The sequence below is a fragment of the Piliocolobus tephrosceles genome, chromosome 8 (genome assembly GCF_002776525.5).
Source record: "Piliocolobus tephrosceles isolate RC106 chromosome 8, ASM277652v3, whole genome shotgun sequence".
Taxonomy (NCBI): Eukaryota; Metazoa; Chordata; class Mammalia; order Primates; family Cercopithecidae; genus Piliocolobus; species Piliocolobus tephrosceles.
This window is the reverse complement of record NC_045441.1, coordinates 2905497-2926298: the sequence shown is the minus strand read 5'-3', so window position 1 is coordinate 2926298 and position 20802 is coordinate 2905497. Positions and strand designations below refer to the sequence as shown.

At 59.5% G+C, this 20802-nt stretch overlaps 1 protein-coding gene across 13 annotated transcripts in view; it reads right to left on the bottom strand.

Moving 5' to 3' along the window:
* Positions 1–20802, bottom strand: part of MAD1L1 (mitotic arrest deficient 1 like 1) — a 416677-nt gene that overhangs the window by 170611 nt on the left and 225264 nt on the right. For all 13 annotated transcript variants that reach the window (XM_026447217.1, XM_026447216.1, XM_026447218.1 and 10 more), the window contains one exon: positions 12115–12171. In XM_026447217.1, the coding sequence (XP_026303002.1) occupies positions 12115–12171 (57 nt within the window). The remainder of the gene's footprint in view (positions 1–12114; positions 12172–20802) is intronic.

Sequence of the window (20802 nt, the reverse complement as noted above, 5' to 3'; positions counted from 1 at the left end):
CCCAGGCACACAGCATGGCTGCAGAGGGCAGCGCCATGGGCCAGTCCCTGACAGACTCTCCGGAGGACCCGCTGCACTCCAGGGTGGCCTAGGCACACAGCGTGGCTAGGGAGGACAGCGCCGCAGGCAGACTTCTCGGGAAGGGCCATGATCCCACAGCAAGAGCCTGGAGGACAGGATTCCCAGCCAGGGCTGCCTTCCAGGGGCCCTGAGTGTGCTCCGGGCAGTCCTAGCACTGAGCCTGTCTGTGGCAACTGTTCTCTCTGGCCACACCCTGTGCCCACACCAGGCTGCAGGAGGAAGGGCCATGTGTGCCTGGCCCCTCTATGCCCCTTCCCAAGGCCCACAGATGGCCATCTCCTCCCTGACAAGGCCCTGATGCCCAGCAAGACTGAGAGCCCTTCCTGGGCTGCCCCCCAGGGGCCTCTCATATCACGTACCTGAGAAGGGTCTAGTATCTAGAACACATGAAGACTCTCACCCCTAACCAACAAAACCCATTTACAAAGCGGGCACTGGATGCGACAGACGCTTCTCCAGGGAAAACAAATGCGGGGCCGATAAGCGCAGAGTGAGCAGCTCGGGACCACCGGCCTCAGGGGAACGCAAACGAAGCCCACAGGAGCCACTTCACACCCGCCAGGACGGCTCTACTGAAACATGGAAAATGGCAGGCACCAGGGTCACTTCTCTTAAGCCCAAGAGTGTTCATCTGTGTCCTCTTATTTACGATGAGTCTGGCTAGAGGTTTATCGATTTTCTCTCACAGAAACAGATTCTGGTCTCATTTACGGAACTCAACTGTTATGTTTGACTGAGACGAAGCAACCTGTTGATTTCAGGTGGGGCCAACAGGGAGAGGGGAGCAAAACGCCGGGCATGGGCTGGGAGCCCTCAGGGTGGGAGCCACCTCACCCTGGAAGACAGAGCTTGCACAGCAGCATGTGCGCTGCCCAGACCCAACCTGGAAGACGCGTGGGGGCCCTAGGGGAGCAGCCTGAGCGCGAGCACAGACATCCTGGCAGCAGCTCCCTCAGTGTGGACCAGCCTCAGTGTGCGGCAGCCTCAGTGAGGACCAGCCTCAGTGTGGAGCGGCCTGAGCACAGGCTGGCTTCAGCACGGACCAGCCTCAGCGTGACCCGGCTTCGGCATGTCCCAGCCTCAGTGTAGTCCGACCGGCCCCGTGTCCCTCTGCCTACAAGGTCTGTCCCTCCTGGAGTGCAGGTCTGGCCTGCCAGATCCACTCACAGCCCCAGCCTGCGTACAACATAAATGCTAAGGGTCCTTGTGGCAAACTCACTAGCGCAGCACAGGCTTTAGGAAGAGACCTTGCATTCGGTTTAATTTGGGAAGATGCAGGGTGTGCTGCCAGGGGCCTTCCTTAATGCTACAAACTAATAAGAGGAGAAGCTGGGTAACTGCCCCCACCGCAATTCTAATTCACAAGGCTACTGCTGAGTGCCAGAGTGAGGGCGTCCACACGCACAGGCACTCGCGCCGCCTCATCGCCCATTCATGTGGCATCCCCGAGTCTCAGCTGCACCCCATACCCCCTGCGGTAGTGAGGTTGAGGCCCAGAGCCTCACAGAGTTCTGACTGCAAGGTGAGGGCCTGCATCCCAGGGCTCCCGGGGCTGACTGGGGCAGAGGCCCCCAGTCTCCAAGGGATGAGAGGGTGCTGAGGTCAGAGCTGGGCATCCGGGCCAGAGGCCAACTTTCTGGTCAGCTCTGCACCCTCCGGCCCCGGGAAGGCTTCTGGAGTGGCTGTGGCTTCCTGAGGAGGCCTGGGGGGATCTTAAGTGGAGTCCACTCCCTAGTTTCCTTTCCAGCCTGGAGGAGACACAGGCACTACGGGCCGCGGGCAGCCCTGTTGCTCACCCAGCCATCTCCTCGTGAGCACGGCTGGGTGTCTGAGCTGGGAAATGCTTTCTCCTCAGAAAAAAGCAGCCCAGCCGGCGCGCATGTTCCAGCCGAAAGTTTGCCTGAGGCCACCATCATTTCTCAGAATGATTCCTCAGGCACCGCCCCGGGACCAGGCCGCTGCAGAGTCAGAGCAGCTGTGCTCAGAGGAACCGGGGCCCCACCACCAGGGCTGCGGTGTGCCCAGGGCTGCCACTGCTGGCCTCACAAGCACCACTGGGCGCCTGAGCACCTGTCCCACCAGAGTCCCACTGCTCTGACTGCCAAGCTGGATACCCTGCTCTGTTTACACTCACAGAGGAGTGTTGGGAAGCCAGATGGTGGTGTCTGTGCATGTGGCTTCCAAGGGCTCTAGAACCTTCGCTGGGATCATTGAGGCTGCCTCCTCAACAGGGCAGTTGTTAACACTGGGGAGGAGGCACAGGTGTCAGAAACCTTTTGAAGATGGCAACTGCTCTCTGAAGAAAAACGCGTGCATGTAACACAAATGTGTATGCAGCTGCAAGGGCTTCACGGAGAACTGAGTTCCTGCCCTGGGATGCTGGATAAAGAGCCCCTGCTTAGAAAAAAGGCTGAATTTGAAAGCTATCCCTACAGAAAGGGCCTCCCTCCCTCCTATCAGCCCCACTTCTACATCTGCCTTTGTAGGACATCTGAGGCCATCTCCTGTCCCTGTGAAGCCTCTCGCTGTGGAAGTTAACTCGGCTGGGGGAACTTGGGGAAGGCTGTCTGCCAGAGCTGCTGGCTGCATCACAGGCAAAAACAAGCCCCCAGGCGGCCCAGTTCAAGGAAAAGTCCCAGTGTCTCCAGAACAGGCAGAGGCGAGGATGGCATGGGCTCCACGTCAGGGAGGCAGGTGGCAGGGGCGGGGCAGGTGCCACCACTGTGGGCCTGGGGCCAGAAGGGGACCAGCTTATGGAAGATACTTGTAGCTGAGAAAAAGCTAAGCCAGAAAGGGCCACTGCGGAGACACGAGAAGTTTAAATCACAGGAAAATGCTTCGTACTTAGGATGAGGGTACGGCGTTTCCCCTATACGGAATTACTCCCACAATTTTTCAAGATAAATGAACCAATTTCCTTTCTTGTGGTTATTACAGACTAAATCTTTCTAAGTTTCGTGGTGTGGAATGCACGGGGGACTTCACTGCTCTGAGTCTGAAGTGCCCACCTTCTCCTCATCCCCATCCCCAATGCCCAAAAGAGGCCCCCATGGGTCACACGGCAAGTGTGCAGACAGCAGCAACACGCAGGTGATTGGGATTCTAGACCGCCCAGGAGTAACCCCAGTAAGCAGTGGGCAGGACCCGTCGTACAGGGAGGGGAGAGGGCTTCTGGGGGATCTGCACTGCGGCGAGCTTGCCTCTCCACGTCAGTCCGCAGACCAAGGCCGTCCGAGAGGACTGGCAGAACCTTGGCAAGCTCCCTCTGAAGTTTACTGGAAAAAACCTTGGAGAATCTCTAAGGTAATTCTGAAAGAGAAAATAACACAGAGGTCACGACGTATCAGACACACTCTGAGGCTCTGCTAGCTCACACACTGTGGCTCTGGCCCAGACAGGAAACAAGCTTACACGTTCCCTCTGCACTGAGATTTTCTTCTGCTTTTTTGGAGGAGAAGCAGGGATCCAAATCCTCTACAACCAAGGCCCTGACATTATGCCTGAGAAATCTATTTTCTGGGCTAAGAAAACATCTTCTCAGCCTACTGTTCCTAAAATGCAAATGATCCTTGCAAGGTAATGACATTAAATCACCAGCATCTTCTCCTAAGATCTTTGGAAACTGGGAAACACTGAAAAGGCTGGGTGCTCACACTGGGAAAGGGGACAGAGGGAAGACGAAGCGTCCCTGTCGCACCTGTCCCCACGCAGCCCTCGGCAGATGCTTTAAAATCCCCAGCTGGGCCGGGCGCGGTGGCTCAAGCCTGTAATCCCAGCACTTTGGGAGGCCGAGACGGGCGGATCACGAGGTCAGGAGATCAAGGCCATCCTGGCTAATACGGTGAAACCCCGTCTCTACTAAAAAATGCAAAAAACTATCCGGGCAAGGTGGTGGGCGCCTGTAGTCCCAGCTACTCGGGAGGCTGAGGCAGGAGAATGGCAGGAACTCGGGAGGCGGAGCTTGCAGTGAGCTGAGATCTGGCCACTGCACTCCAGCCTGGGTGACAGAGCAAGACTCCGTCTCAAAAAAAGTAAATAAATAAAATAAAATCCCCAGCTGAATGCCTGGCCCTGGGCTAGCGCTGGAGCCCCAGAAAGCCCTGGGGTCCCGCCCTGGTAGATTTCACAGACGGCCTGATACGAGGAAGCCCCCCGCGATCGCACTGGCCACAGGGTCTGGGGTCAGCCTGCCTGGGTGTGAACCCTGGAGCACTCTCCGCCACTGCCTGTTCGAACATGGGCAGGTCACTCATCCTGGCTGCACCTGTTCCTTGTCTGAGTATCTGGGGCCATAACCAGCTTGTGGGTTTGCTGCCAGGGTCGCAGTGGGAGAATCTGTGTAAACAACAAGTGTGCTCTTGTGACACGGTGAGCACCAGCGCACGCTGGCTTCGCATGTGCCACTGCCACGCCCGGGGCAGCAGAGTGATGGCGGCGATGGTGAGGGTGCGGGCCCGTGTGGGCAGGGAGGGAAGAGCATGTCTGCGACGCAGGGGCAGGGGCAGCGGTCCAGCTCGGTTCCCAGGGAGCCTGAGGCTCCGCTGGACTGAAAAGATGTCCTCAGAGTAGGAGCAGCACAGAGACTGCTTGGAAGGGCATGAGAAGATGCGTTCAGAGGGCGGGGACATCACTGTGGGCAGGGCAGGCCTATCAGGCACTGAGGGACCAGGTAGAGACCACCCAGTAGGAAGATGGGGCAGGGCAGTGAGCGCCCACTGGGTCTCACACAGCGGGAAGGAGGTGGGCCCATGCATGGACTGTGTGCTCCCGTTCCCATGCTGAAATCCTAGGAGGGAGCTCAGGGGAGGTGGAGGCCACGGGGCAGAGCCTCAGGGAGGGGATTAGCACCCTCATAAAAGGGACCCCAGAGCTCCCTCACCCCCCCCCGCCACCCCCACCGTGTACGGACACAGTGAGAGGGCGCCACCTGGAACCAGGCAGCCTCAGCAGACACCAGACTGGTCAGTTCCCGATCCTGGACTTCCAGCCTCCAGAACTGGGAGCAACAAACATCTGCTGGGATTTTGTTTTATTTTATTTATTTTTTAAATAGAGACGAGGTCTCACCCTGTTGCCCAGGCCAGTCTTGAACTCCTGGGCTCAAGAGATCCACCCGCCTCCACCTCCCAAAGTGCTGGGATTACAGGCGTGAGCTACTGCGCCCGGCCAACATCTGCTACTTTAAGCAGCCCGGTCTGTGGTGCTCCCATGAGGGCAGCTGAATAGACAGATGCGCAGCCACAGGGTCTCTGTTCCCTCAGACAGCGGCCTAGAAGAGGCGCTCAGCAAGTGCCTGAATTAGACAAACTTCCCTCAAATGCAAGAGGCATTTAGAGCAAAGGTTGCTCCACGTGACACTTGCTGTGGCCCAGCAATTCCTTCCGCTCTGTGGAGGAGCCTCGGGGCACGCACTGAGGATGAGGCTGGAGCAGGGAAACCTGAGCTGACCAACGGGCAGCGAGCCTGGAACTAGCCCCGGGGCTGTTGAGGAAGATCAGGCCCCTGTTCTCACCCAGAATCGCTTCCCAGAACAGCCTGGATCTTCCCAGCACGTGAACTCACTTAGCTTTGTAAGACTCCAGGGAGGCTCCCCCTTCCTCTCTCCACCCCAAGGAACAGGCAGTGAAGCACCTGCTGGTGGCCACACAGCAAGAGAGGCAACAGGTGTGGCTGCGGGAAGGAATCAGTTGTGTGGGATGCTAGGGTGGGCGCAGGAGGCCCAGGAGGGGAGGGAGGGTCCCGGCCTGTATGGGATGGAAGGGCGGGCGCAGGAGCCCCAGGTGGGGACCCAGGAGAGGCTGCCTCCAGGGCTGGATGGGAGGAGAGTCAGCCGAGGACACAGTCTCAGACTTTGAGCCATTCCCCAGACCTGCCCCAGACACATCCCTGGCCCCAAAGAGCCTCTCCAAGCTCAGGACACCTGCACACCAGGGCACGTGGGGACATACATGCTGGTGCAGTGTTAACTGAACGTTTCGCCAGGAATCAGGAGGCTGCCACCAGCCACACAGAACCCCGGCACCAGCAGCGAGCCCCTGCAGCATGCCCCACACACGAAGCACTCCGGTCAGAAGTAGGGCTCAGTCATGCAGGAAGGGTCCAGAGGGTGAAATGAGGCACTGTCAGTTACCAAACCAGGAGGCTCCCATGATCATTCATCTGGAGGCACAGGCCATGCTGGTGGATGTGACTAGACAGATTCCGGGCAGGGCACAGCCATGAGGACTGGCACGGAGGAGGGGCTCACAGCTGCCTAGTCCATCCTCAGTATCAGCACCAGTGAGGACAGAGGCACCAACCACGCCTCCCATGCATGTGGGGCCCTGCAGATCTGCACATGGCTCCTGGGTGTGCAGGGGCACCCCCGGGTCTACACACAGCCCTCGGGCATGCAGGGTCCCCCCCGGGTCCACACACGGCTCCTGGGTGTGCAGGGTCCCCCCGGGTCTACACACGGCTCCTGGGCAGGCAGGGTCCCCCCCGGGTCTATGTACAGCCCTTAGGTGTGCATGGCCCTACAGGCTACACACAGGCCTCACCGGGAGTCTCTTCAGGGCAAGCTTTGCCGGCGTCCTCACCTTCCCATGAGAAGCCAGAGGCTCTGAGAGGCACACGGACCACAAGCTCCTGCATGGGAGACCCCAGAGAGCCTGGGGCTTCTCCATGGGGCCCACGGGACCTGCCCTGCTCATAGTCGCCAGATTTCAGAATCTGTCTGTCAAGCACTTACTTGCTGCTAGGCCCAACTCAGAGGGGCCTCAACACCCTGCCCATTTCAGAGATGGACAAAGAAGGGTGGGGGATGGGAAGCAGCCTGGCTGGGCCTCAGTGCTGTGGTAGCCACGGCCCTTGGTGGGGCAGACTTGGCACAGGGTGCCCCTGGGAGCAAGGAGCAGGACCAGAGGGGCCACAAAGGGAAACCAGGAATCAAGGAAGATGCTGCTTAATCAGAGTTGAGAGCAGCATAATTCCCTCTAAATCGGAAAATAAATCTTCACTCCCCACTCCCCAAAGTATATAAAATATTAGAGGACTTTTCATAGCTGTAATGAAAAGACTCCTATCTCCAGCCACTGCGGGCCTAGCTAATGAGAGGGGTTTGCTAATGATACAAGGATGGCTCAGGAAATCTCTCCCTGCGATATTAATTGCATTTAAAGAAGAAATCATGAATTGTACTTACGCTTACTAACTAGTACGGGTTTGCTAATTAATAAGAAAGTCAGAGTGCCTTTGTCTTGTCATTGGCAATTAACTAAAGATTCAACTTTTTCTTCTTTCTCTCTTTTCTCCTTTCCTAAATAACAAAATGACTGGGTTGGAAAATAGCAGGTGAAGGAGCTGCAGGCTGGGAGACAGGACGGGCACCAGGGCCACGTCCCAGACCACTGTGGACAGAAGGCGTGAGCGATGCAGTCAGCCCTGCCTGGAATATGGCTTCTCCACACAAGCCCTGAGGGTGCAGACCACCTAGGCCCCAGCCTTTCCAGGAACAGGGGAGCCCCTTCCCCAGACAGCAACCACTGCCAAGCCAGTTACAGGGAACTGGGTGGGAGGGGCCTCGGAGCTAGAACCAGGGGTGACTCCAGCCATCCCAGCTCAGGGCGAGCTCCCACTCTGGTTCCTCCACCGTAAAATGAAAAGGGAGTCAGGCTGTCCCACAGCCCAGAGACCCCTTCAGACAGGACCACGCACCTGTACCTGTAATCCCCGGGGAAGAAGCCACGGCACTGAAGGCTCCGGGTCACACGGAGAAGGGGCGACCTGGAGCCCAGGGCTGCACAGCCCAGTGAGGTGGTGGGGGCAGGGGAGGGAGGCCACTGGCCTTCAGGCATGCGTGGCAGGGGCCAGCCCCAACCACGGTGCCTGTGGCCCACTTGCCTGGCACTGCTCTCCCCAGTATCTCTTCTGAAGGGCTCTGCATGGCAAGAGGGGCACAGAGCCCACGAGACCCCTCCTCTCATCCCTCGGGAGCCCATCTGGAGGGCCAATGGCTCCAAACAAAGGATGGGAGCCAGGAACCGGAGCTCAACCCGGGGAGGGGTAAAATCACGATCCTGCTTGGGGGCAATCCTCCCACCACCAAATTCGAAGTCAAATGCTGCAGCTTGGGGCCCAGGCATTAGAGCTTAAACACTGCTGGGTACGATGAATAAGGAACATAAATTCTATGGGCTAAAAAAGAAAAAACACAGGTTGAAAAGCAGCCAAACCTCCAGCCCAGCGCTGCACCACGTGCTCCTCACAGCCCCCTGACCACACCCAGAGATCCAGGGAAGCCAGCACTCCAGGGGCGGCCACACCCACCCCGCCCGAAGGCCCAAGACCAGTTTCCGGCTCCCTCCCCACAAAAGAGGCCTGGAGTGAGCGGTTCCTCCAAAACCACCTGCAGCCGGAGAAGGGCTGGTGCCCGGGCCAAGGTGCAGCTGGAGAAGGGCCAACGCCCAGGCCAAGGTGCCATCTCCGAGGAGTCCATGCCTCTGTTGGGTGTGGGGAGTCCACGCTCTAGAGCAGCTGCGGGCGCCAGGCAAGTGGCTCAGCCATAATGCTGAGGGCTTGGCCCGCGCTCAGACAACTCCGTTTCTAACCCTCCTGGCCTCCTGCACAGGCGGAAGCGTGGCCCCCGCGCATGTGTCAATTCAGGCCAACAGTGAGGCAGCCGGCGTGACGACACGTGAGACACACAGAACACCAGGGTCTCCACAGGGCATCTTCAGATGGGAGCATCCCTCCGCAAACAGCATCCACCCCACCCCAGGCTGCTCCAGAGGCAGCAGGAAAAGGGACCTCACTGAAGCGTCCAGAAAGCTCCGTCACTGAAAAGGAAGCACCGACAGAGGAAGGTCCTGGCCGCGCCCCCCACCAACTCCCTGCCAACCCCCACACAGGCGGAAGAGGACCCTGGCATCCTTCCTGAACACCTGCACTCAGGGGAACCAGACCCCACAATCCACAGAGCCCCCAAACTCACTCACTGATGGACACCAGACCCCACAGTCCACAGAGCCCCCTAACTCATTCACTGATGGACACCAGACCCCACAGTCCACACAGGCCCCTAACCCGCTCACTGAAGCAGGAGCATCTTTCAGGCCTGCCCTGAGCCATCTCAGATGAAGGCAGAGGAACAGAAACTGAGTCTCAGACCTGCTATTAAACAATACAGTTATGATGCGTTCCCCTGCAAATTCCATCGGCAGTGAAAGTTCACAGCAGAACGCAGGGAGGAAAACAAACAAAACAATAACCCCCCAGTATTTCTACAGCCTGAAGAGAAACATGGTTCATACTCCAATTTTAAAACCCAGACCCAAGAAAGGCCTGTCATGGAGCCCCCAACAGCCTGCTTTTCCTTCCGCTGAGCCACGTGTCACATCCCCGCCCCCCTCCCTCCACCGTGCTCCCCTGGCAAACCCGCCCACGCGAACCCCCATTCCCCAGTGACTGTGTCTGCCGGGAAGCACCTGAGCATGGCAGACAGAAGCCTGCCGCCCAACCTGGCTCCGAGTTCACACCACAAACCTCAGCGTGACTGCTGGGACTCCCACAGGCCAGCCCACCTCATGCCCACTTCAGGGAGAGACAGGAAGCTCCAGCAACCTGCTGGTCCCCGTCCCCTTCGATGACCCTCTACTGCCCCAGCCCTACATCACGCCCGTCACTACAGCGAGGCTCCCATCAGCATAAACTGCTCTCCCACTGCCCATGGGGTAAAACAACTCTCCCTCCGGCTCCAGGCCCAGCCCGAGCAGGCCCTTCTGTGCCTTCCCTCTCTTGAACGAAACGCCGGCCGCAGGGCCCAGGGCAATCCTCTGTTCCCCTTCTGGGTCCTCTCTGCAGTCTGACTGTCCCCTGGAAACACTTCCTTCTCCAGGGCTCTGTGAATGGACCTGCCCTCCACGGAGTCCCCACACTCATGGCGCTCCCCAACACGAGACGCCAGGACGCTGGAACGTCCCGAAGAGGCTTGAGCCTCCGGTTCTGACTTCTCTGCTACCTACTCATTCCCGACAACTGAAATACCATGCAGAGTGGATGGGCACCTCTGACCCCAGGGCACTGACTCAAAGCCTCCAGCCCTATGCACCCAACGTGTGGCAGGCATGAGACTCCCACACTTCACCCCCAATCTCCCCACCCCATACCACAAGCCTACCCACGGCGGAATGTCAAAGCCGTCCTGGATTCCTGGCTCTCACGCTCTCTAGCTCACCTGAATCTCCCTTCAACAGAGCCGACTCGGACCACACCTCGGCACACCACTGCAGTCCTAGGACAGGGCACCTGTGTCTCCCACCCCGGCCAGCCCCAGCCCTGCCAGTTCCCACCCACTGCGGCCCTGCACGGAGCAGCCAGGCATCCTTTATGAATGGACACCAGGTTGTGTCACCACCTACTCCACCCATGAAACCACAGCCCTGCCGTGACCACACAGGGCCCACAAGGTCAGACTACCAACCACCGCGGGCCCCACTTCTGTCACCCCGAACCTCGCTGTTGGGTCCCGGGCCCCGCCTGCCCCCCTACTCCCACCACCAACAGTCGGGTCCCCCAGGCTTGGCTCAGGACGCTCTGTAGGATGGCCCCGGGAAACTGTGGCTCCTGCATTTGCCACCACCAAAGTTCTGTCCTTCACTCTCCTACGGGCCACTGACTACTCACTCGGCAACAGTGTGCCTCCAGGAGGGCAGGAGCCTGTGTTGCTGGCTGCCGCGTCCCCAGCACCGAGAGGAATGTCCTTAAGCGGCTGCTGAGTGAACAGCGACCGTTCTGGAGCCTCAGGGCAGCTGTCACCAGCCCGCCTGGCCTCGGTCCTGCAGACGCCAGCTCTACCCAGACCCAGACCTGTGCGGTACCCTGCTGCTGCCTCTCTGTGCCACTGGCAGCTTCTTCCAGGGTCTCAGCAGACAACCTCGCCCATTCCCAGCCTAGGCCCTGATGCCCGTACCTCTCAAGAGGGTGATTTCCAACCCCATTCGACCCTGCCCCATGGGAAGGGCCTGTAACCATGGCCACAGCCACAACCGCCACAGGCTCTGCAGCCGGCCCCAGAATCTGTCAAGCGATGAACCCTCGGCACATCCCTGCCAGGTGGAGGCCCTGAGAGCCAGGACACCAGCTCCCAGTCACAAGCTGGCAAGCAAGGACGCCCAGATGGGAGCCTCGACCTGGGCTGCAGGCCCTGGGGTCCGTACAACGCTGACAGCCGCTCCTCCTGCGACCCAGGCCCGCCTGACGCATGGCCCGGGACAGAATATGCAGCCACACGCACGCACGTGTGCCCCAGGGCCGTCCGTGTCCTTCACAGACATGGCCAAGGCCAGGGCAGCATGGACGGAACCTGCACTTAGTTTAGGCCAAAACGCTTCAAGAGCAAAGCCCATTTGTTCCCTGCAACAGTGGAAGGCTTTTTAACACTGGAGGTCCAGAAACCAGGAGAGCCTGCCTGCGGGCCCACGCTGCAGCTACACCCAGGCTCGGAGGCAGCCAAACCAGCGAGAGTGGGGCCCATGTGGGCTGAGGAGAAAACAGCTTAAAAGCACACCTGCCGCATTCACAGACGGCAGAGAAGCACTCGCTGGAGACGTCCCTCTTGGTCAGGACCCATGCTGAGTAACGCCCGAGCCCCAGCTGAGGCCCTGTCCCACTGGGGACTCCGGTCCTGTGTGGTCAGGACAGGGGTCCACGAAGCCACAGCACCGATGCCTAGTTCGCCACAGACCCCTCGCGGGCTCGCACACCTGCTTTGCCTCTGACACCGTGGCCTCGTGCGGCAAACATGTCACTGCCCCCTTGCCACAAACACGGTGGTGGGGCCCAAGGGGCCGTGCTCTGCCCAGGCACGCGCCACCTGTCACTGGTAGAGATGGGACTCAGGCTCCTCACACACCCTTCCCCGCTCAACACAGCTTCCAATGACAGACGCAGCCATGCACTGGTGCCTGCAGCCTAAGGGCTTACGGGGACAGGCGTCCCTGCCCGGACCCAGGGTCCAGGTGTCCTGAATCCCAGCCACTCCCGCGTCTGACTCACCATGTCTGCTCTTTGTTTCTGGCCTCCCAGCTCCTCCAGGGCCTGCGACAGCTGAGCCTGCAAGACAAGATAGGATTCAGCCTGAGACTGGGGTGGGCCGGGACCCATTTCTAGAACTGCGTGAAACACAAACCCCACCACCCAGCAGCCTCCGCTCCCTAGGGAGCAACGGGACCCAGGAGCTGGGCAGCGGGCAGCCACAGGGTGGGTGGGGCCAGCACAGCCACTCCGTGAGGCCCAGCGCCCACTGATGGAGACAGACAGAGCGGGCAGAGGGTGGCCAGAGGAGTGGCAGGGGCCAGTGTGGCCGCCCCACGAGGCCCAGAGCCCACTGATGGAGACGGAGACCGAGTGGGCTGCGGGAGGCTTGACAGAACCGAGGTCCATTCTAAAAACCTCTCGCAGGAAACTGACTGTGAATGGGGGGGCCAGGGGCGGGCCCAAGAGGGACTGTGGAATTGGGGCAAGACGGAGGGAAAGGCTCAGCATGGGACTTTCGATTAGAGGAAATCAATTCACTCTCCCTGGCAGGCTCATGCTTAAAGAATAGAATCAGGTGACTTTCCTGGCAGAGGCCCCACATCAGAGCATCTCCTCCGCCACAGCCACCCCCAAGCAGGACCCCGACCCAGGCGGGAACGGTCTCCTGCCCCCACACACTCCCCAAAGGGCACAAGGCTTGACCCTACACTAAGAGTAGAAAAGCCAGCCACCTCCTCCTCACAGGCCTCATGGAACAGCAAGGCTGGGCCTTGTTGTGCTGCTGGGACGTCAGTAGTCCAGCTTCCTGCTGGGGACAGTGACCCTGAACCCACGACCTGCACGGTGCACGGGGCTCAGGACCTCGGAGACCCCTGCGGTTCCTCCCTTCCCCCACATCCTCTGACTCTGCCCCTTCCTGACTCCTTCCCATGACCCTTGGCTCCCCACTGCCCCCACAACCTAAACACACTGTGGCTCTGTCCTAGAACCCGGGAAGAAGAGCCAGGCAGGGGCCCTTGTGAGACCCCCCAGGCCACAGCACACATGAAAGGCCGGGAAGGAGATGGAGGGCCAGCCCAGGAGTGAGGCAGGAGGCTGTGGTGGGATGTGGGATCCGCAGGGTGGAGGCCCAGCAGGCCTGAGAATGAGGGAGGAATCGACAGGCAGGCAAAGGCCTGGCCCAGCGGCAACTGGAAACCACCGGGCAAGTCACCAGGAGAGACCAAGGCGGGGAGGCGTGTGTATGTGCGTGTATGCAAGTGTGGGTATGTATGTGCACACCTGTGTGTGGCATGTGCACATGTGGTGGGGATGGGGGAAGTATGTTTGGAGACACAGAAAACGAGGCACTACAGCCCCTGGGGACACAGCCTGGGGAAAGTGACTGAGGCAACAGCCCAGAATCCTCAGCCTGTCCGCTCTGCAGACCATGGGCCCCCAAGCTCCCCTACAGGCCCAGCCAGAGCCAGGTTCTGGACTTCCCATGGGCTATCCTGGTGCCTACTGGTTGTGGACGCCACAACAGAGTCAAACCCAGGCTCCAGATGACCCCATGGAGGCTGCAGGTGTGAGCACCTGAGCCCCCCAAGCCTCTGGTGTGGTGCCCCACTCAGTGGGGCACCCGAGCGACTCCCATTGCCCAACACCCCTGTGCAACGCCTGTGGGTGAAGGGAAGGCCTTGAGCTCTACCCACCACCGGCCCCGCCTGGCACCCTCACATTGCCCGGCCTTGAGCTCTGCCCACCACCAGCCCTGCCTGGTGCCCTCACACTGCCCGGCCTTGAGCTCTGCCCACCATCAGCCCTACCTGGTGCCCTCACACTGCCCGGCCTTGAGCTCTGCCCACCACCAGCCCCGCCTGGTGCCCTCACACTGCCCCAGGGAGGCCCTGGTGCCCGCCCAGCCACTGTCATCAGGAGGCAGGTGGCCGTGGTCATGCTGGGCTGTGTGGACCGCACACTGGAAAGCTTGGTGCCTCGGGGCCTGGGAGCAGCACACTGCCCTCCTCACAGCCAGCTGAACCCTGCATAATCTGGCCGCTGCTGGGGTCACCAGCAGTTGGGACTGGGAACGGCAGATGGAAGAGGGACATCCACCAATCTGGGCCTAGACACGACGCACTTCACCGAGCTGCAGCCCCAGGTGCTCCCGGGGACACAGGGAGCCGGGTCAGGGCATCTGGGGCACCCCAAATCCCCGGGCAGAGCCTCAGCATGCGGTAGACAGTCGCCGTCCACATTCATGCTCTCCTCATGCAGCCCTATACCCCGCCCAGGTCTACCCGCATCCACAAGCTACCAGGCCAGAGACCACCCCAAACATGGGGGAAGACAACAGGTGCTGAGCTGACCCGAGCAGCGAGAAGCACCCATGAGAGCCGCTCACACTCCCCGCAAGGCTCTGAGCCAACCCGGGCAGCGAGATGCACCCATGAGAGCTGCCCGCACCCCTGGCAAGGCTCTGAGCTGGCCTGGGCAGTGAGAAGCACCCATTAGAGCTGCCCACACCCCCTGCAGCCTGGCCATGTCTGCCACGCCTGCCACACTGTCCTGGGTACACAGGCGGCTGGCACCGTGGACACCGGCCTCGGGTGAGGCACATCGTCATCCCCATTTACATCAGTCCACGTGGCAACCTCGCAAGGTCAAAGGCACTTCACAGGTGCAGCTTGGAAGAGGCGGGACCGTCCGGAAGCAGCAGAGGCTAGGAGCTGTGCGTGAGTCCCGGGCCCACCCCGCTCTCCCATGCCTCCCGACTCGGCATCACTGCAGGGTGGACCCATGACCACGGTGGCCAGCCCAGGGACCTGCTGAGGCCAGGCAGGCCACGGCAACCTCAGCCTTCGCAGCCTCCGGCGGCAGGCGGGTAGGCCTCAGGCATCTCCAGAAGGTTTCACGAGGTTTCTGTGAGGACAGCATGGAGTAACGTGTGCCTAAAGCCAAGTTCATTCACATTCATTCATAGGTGGCTCACAGCCTGAGGCCAAGGCGTCCACCTCTTTACCAGCCCCATCAGCCCAGTACTTCCGTCAACGGCTGGGAATAAAAAACCACATGTATCTGAAATCCTCACATGACCCAGGGCCTGGAAACAGAGACCAGTGAGATTTCTGAGATATCCTCAAAGCCAGAGTCGCTCGCAAAAGGTGACTCTGAGCCGCGGAGCCCTGCAGTCAGACTCACACACTGGTCTCGGGTACCTGGGCAGAGCCTGCTTGGAGTAGCTCCCATGAGAGCACAGCCCCGGGATGGGGCCGGGAGGCCAACTGCATGGCCACAGGAGCAGCCGTGGCTTGGCTCACACGCCTGCCTGGCGCTGAGCAGGGCCCTGGGTTGAGGAAGGCAGATGTCGACAAGCTGAGTCCTCCCCAGGAGGTGACCAAGACAGCAGCGGGCATCACAGGAGCCATCCAGCCATGAAGAGAGACGGCTTCCAGACAGTGAGAGCCGCCTTTCACCGAAGACTGAACACACAAGTGTCACTCAGGCTGCAATGAGACATCCACAGGGTCCTGTGTGACCCGTGAGGTTCTGTGTCTTCGCCTGCATTGGGGGGTTACACACACGCTCACTCTGTCGTCCGACAGACTGAAAACTTACCATCTGTGCATTTTGGTGTATTGTGTCATACTTCCATTAAAACATACACTCTAGCACCCTGGGGGACGAATTAGGGAGGAAAAGGAGGACAGTTCTGCTACCATAGAGAGAAACGATTTCAGCCAGGCATGGTGCTCATGCCTGGGAGACCATCACTTAGGGAGGCCGAGGCAGGAGAATTGCTTGAGGTTAGGAGTTCGAGACCAGCCTGGACGACATACAGAGATCCTGTTTCTACAAAAAATTTAAAAATCAGCTGGGCGTGGCAGCACACAACTGTGGTCCCAGTTACTCAGGGAGCTGAGGCAGGAGGATCTGTTGAGACCAAGAGGTTGAGGCTGCAGTGAGCCATAACTGTGTCACTGCACTTTAGCCTGGGCAGCAGAGTGACACCCTGTGTCAAAAAAAACAAAAACAAAGATGTAAAACAAAACAAAACAAGGTTGTTTGTAACCCGCTGAATCTTCCCAAATGGACAGCCAAATGGGACATCGCACAAGCCTGAGTCAGAGGTGACTCCAGGCGGAGGGTTCTCAGCAGAGCAGCCACCAGGCAGCGGCTCAGCAGGCAGGGGGGCCAGAGTGTGGAATGGAGCGCACGCGCCACAGGCACGAAGATGGGGAGTGGCAGGGAGGCAGGCGGGAGCTCAGGTCTGGCTTACGGACATTCTGCAGCACAAGGTTTGTGGGTGGAGGACACCTCAGCCACCTCTCACTCATAACCTGAAAAGACACAGGTGGGTGCTCCTAAGAACAGGAACGTGGAGAAAACACAGAGAAGGCCCTGTTGTCACTCAAGGAAACGCACTGCTGTGTGTAGCTCAAACAGGGTAAGTGGTCAGACATGAAGCTTCCGAGTAACAAAAAATGTTTTACATGAGAGCGTGTGTGGACAGGGCAGGAGTGAGTCGGGAGAACGGAGGTAGCTGTGGCCTGGGGGGGTCGGCCACACTGCGTGCCTGTCCTGGGCCCCCCTGGTGTGACAGGTTCTGTGGAGGGAGGGTGTGAGAAGCTCACAGCAGAGCCTCAGCACCAAGGAACATTTGGTAAACGTCCACTCCTCCCTCACCTTATCGTTCCAAGAAAATGGCTGAAGAAAGAAAAACAAAGGAAACACTGAAATCCACACAGGCCAGCACAGGAGACACGGGACGTCACTGAACCCACACGCCCCGGCACAGGAGAGGCGAGGCAGGACATTAGGGTCCCGAGAGACCCAAGGCAACGTGCTCTGTGTGCGCAGAGGAGGCCCCCAGAGGGGGCACCAGGAAGCTTCGGGGGACAGACTCTCATGGGCCCCAAATGCTCTAGAACTTCTCCTTCTGGACTAGCTGGAGGAACTACCACAGACGTACCCTCCCGCCTCAGTCACCAGAAACCAGACACACATTAGGAACCGTGGGATTCCGGTGAGGGAGGGCAGGCAGCTCAGAGCTCGGAGTTGCAGGAAGGGACGGGGTGACTCCCCCAGGACCTAGGCCGGGACAGCGCCACAGACAGAGCCCAGCAGGCCTGCTGAGTGAGGAGAGAGGAATGGGAGCTCCAGGAGGCACAGGCGGGCAGCTGGGCCTGGCACGCCAGCATCAGACAGAAGGAAGGGACCTGAACAGAGGCCACCAGAGAAGAGGCACCGAGGTGGAGCAGCATGGGAAACGCTGGGCACGTCAGTCACTGGAGACACAAAGATTGAAGCCAGAGTGAAACGCGCTGCCCCGCTGGATCCAGATACCAAAGCGGACAGTGCCACAGCGGAGAGCTCTCCCAGCTCTGGTGCTGTCGGCCTGGGCGAGAACATGTCACTGGACCCCACGTGTTGCCACGGTATGGCCACTTGGGAAGAAACTGGCAATGTCTTAAAAAGTTAGGGCCCGGCCCGGGGGCTCACGCCTGGAATCCCAGCACTTTGGGAGGCCGAGGCAGGAGGACCACCTGAGGTCAGGAGTTTGAGACCAGCCTGGATAACATGGTGGGCCTGGGGCTCCACCCAGTCACCCAGGGAGTGAGAGGTATCTGTGTTCCCCGAAGGTGGCTGGGCAGCCCCACAGTCTCTACTAAAAATACAAAACTTAGCCGGGTGTGGTGGTGCACACCCGTAGTCCCAGCTACTCAGGATGCTGAGGCAGGCGAATCACTCGAACCCGGGAAGTAGAGGCTGCAGTGAGCCGAGGTCACGCCACTACACTCCAGCCCAGGCGACAGAGCGAGACTCTGTCCCCACCCTGTCTCCCCCCCAAAAAAAGTTAAAGCCCACACTCCTACTCCTAGATGCAGAGCCCAAAGGAACGGAAACCCACAGTCACAGGAAGTCTGGCACGCAGATACTCACAGCAGCTCTGTCCCTAACTGGCAAGACGGGAAGCTGCCCTGGTACGGACCAGCGGGTGGACAGACAGACCATTCTGGTAGAGTCTCAGGACAGAGAACTACGTTGTAATAAAAGTAAATGAGCTGCTGATACGTTGATGGGTCTCCAAAGCACTGTGCAGTCAGCGATGACAGATGCACAACTGTGGGACTCCATTTCCATGAAGTTCCAAGAAAGCCCGAAACACCAGCAACAGGTCCCAGACCGGTGGCCTCCACGAGCCGAGCCGGGGGTGGAAAGACACTGACTGTCAACATGGATCAAATCACACAGATAAACTTGGGGAATTTTACTGAGTACAAATTATATTTTCAATAAAGCCGCCTTTAAAACGTGGAATCCCCAGAGCTCGGGGAGGACCACACTCACAAGGGTGAGGAGCCGGCACGGCCCCCGTGTGCGCTGGAGAGGAGCTCCCGCAGGGCCTCAGACAGCGTAACTTCAGGCTGGTCTCGGGAGGGTTCCTCCAGGAACCCGCGTCTGTGACGGAGGCGGTGGGTGGGCAGCAGAGCACCCCCTGTGGAAACACCCTGGGCTGTGCACTGTGGCACTGACTGTGGGGCTGCCCAGCCACCTTCGGGGCACACAGACACCTCTCACTCCCTGGGTGACTGGGTGGAGCCCCCAGGGCCTGGCCACAGTGTCCTCACCTCGGAGACAAGAGCTCCCCAAGCTCAGGCTGGCTCTGCAAGGCAGTGGGAGGTGCAGCCTGTGCTGACGTGGGGACAGTGGGATGGAGAGAGGGCTTCCCAAGGCCCGGGGCTGGGGCTAGGCTGACGGCTGGGAAGACCAGATGCCAAGGCTCCTTGCAGGCAGGCCAGGCGATTCCCTAGCCTCAGCCCCTCCTCCACAGCCCACCCCAGGCTGGGTGCAGACACGCAGGAAACTCCGGTGGGAAGGAACACGGCTCCATCCCAAACAGCGTCAGACGTGGTGCTCAGGTTCCCCAGGAGAGGCCAAGCCCACTCGGAGCCAAGCTTCAGGGGCTCATGCCAGGGAGCACTGAGGGGTGCGGAGGCTGTGGGGACCCGGGCACCGAGTGACCACAGAGCTGCCTCCACCCGAGCAGGTGAAGGGTCAAACACAGCTCTTCCTGGGTGGGACCACGTGTCCTGGGTGGCTACGTGTGCTCAGACACGAGCCCCAAGCACTGGCGCCCTCAGCACCACCGAGGTGCCGCACAGAGGCCTCGGCCAGGCTATTTTTATCCCGAGGTGAGAAGTCGCTGCCTGTGATCCAACACTTCTACCAGCCAGGACATGGCAGAAAACAGCTACGACAGGTGGCCACAGACCCCAGCGGCCATAGGCCAGATGGGCTGGGGAGGACCAGGGGACACCAGGCACAGACCCCACACACGGTGTGAAGGCTGGAGCTAGGGGAAGGCAGCCCCACCCATAGTCATGGTCACGTGGAAAAGGATGGGACAGAAGCTCAGGCCTCCACCTTCCTGGCCAGGTCTCCTGGTGGCTTGTGACACAATGTGAAGAAGCAGGAGGCAGCATACCACAGGGTCCCCACAGGGCTTCCCAGGCACAGCCCCAGCACCTGCCTCCAGGTGAGGCTGTACACAGCAGCTCTCTCTTTGCGTGGAGGCCTGAGGATGGCTGTGAGCCCAGCGCCAGCCACAGAGCACAACAGGCAGGCAGCGCACCGTCAGGGACCAGGCTATGGGGTGGACGCTCGCCCTGGGGGATGCTCTGAGGGTGGCAGCAGGTCCTCCCGTGGTGGAGAGGACAGAGCCTGCCCTGGGCTTATTCCTCACGCACAGCAAGGTCAGCTCCTGTGCAGGGCAGTGGTGCTCAAAGTGTGTGCTGTCTGGGGTGGCACCGGCATGTCACAGAGAGCCCGGATTAGCGCGGCTCTGTACTACACAGACGCCCCGTTCTGGGAGTAGAGCCAGCACCTCGCGATTCCCACTAAGGACCTGCGGCCACACAGCAGAGGCTCCCACAGCCCAGACTCCAGGGCGATTTCCATAAACCCCTTGGTCCACTCTTCTTAAGTACACTGCGTGATTTTTAACTGTTTCAAGCTTTTTTCTTTTTTCTGGCTTTATCTCTGCTTTGTACAGTACAGTCATCTCATGTTCTTTTGGTGCGGGAATCAGATCATCAATAATCAATACACTCACAAGTATCGGGCCTGGTGAACAGCCTGAGGCCCTGAAGACCAGGCTCTCCGCGGCCCTCCTGGAGCCAAACCACCCGCGGCAGCCAAGTGACAGCACTGCAGAGCTGCCCGAGCCTCTCTGGGAGGCCACAGGGAGGAAGGGAAGGCGGAAACACCATGATGGCCACTTCCCCCTAAATTGTCAGGATCCACTTCAGAGTCACTGCAACCTTAAACGGGGATTCTCCACACACCTCCACACGGCCAGCAGTGCAGTAATCCGTTTTAATGAAATAAATCGGAAACACAAATCAGGCCGATGTGTTGAATCAAGGTGGCGTGCGCTGCGTATTTACAGCTCCGTCCACAGAGGACTCCTGACACACGCTACCAGCTCCTGCAGCCACTTTATTAAATGGAATAAATAATACCGTGCAAGATGGCAAAACTTCACCAGACGGGTCTGGGGTTCTCCCAACTCAACACTCTGTTTTCCTGCAAGGTCTCTGCTGGAATAAAAACATGGTCCAGATGAAAATGGACTGGTGTGCCCGGCTGAGCAGATGGGGACGGACTGGTGTGCCCGGCTGAGCAGATGGGGACGGACTGGTGTGCCCGGCTGAGCAGATG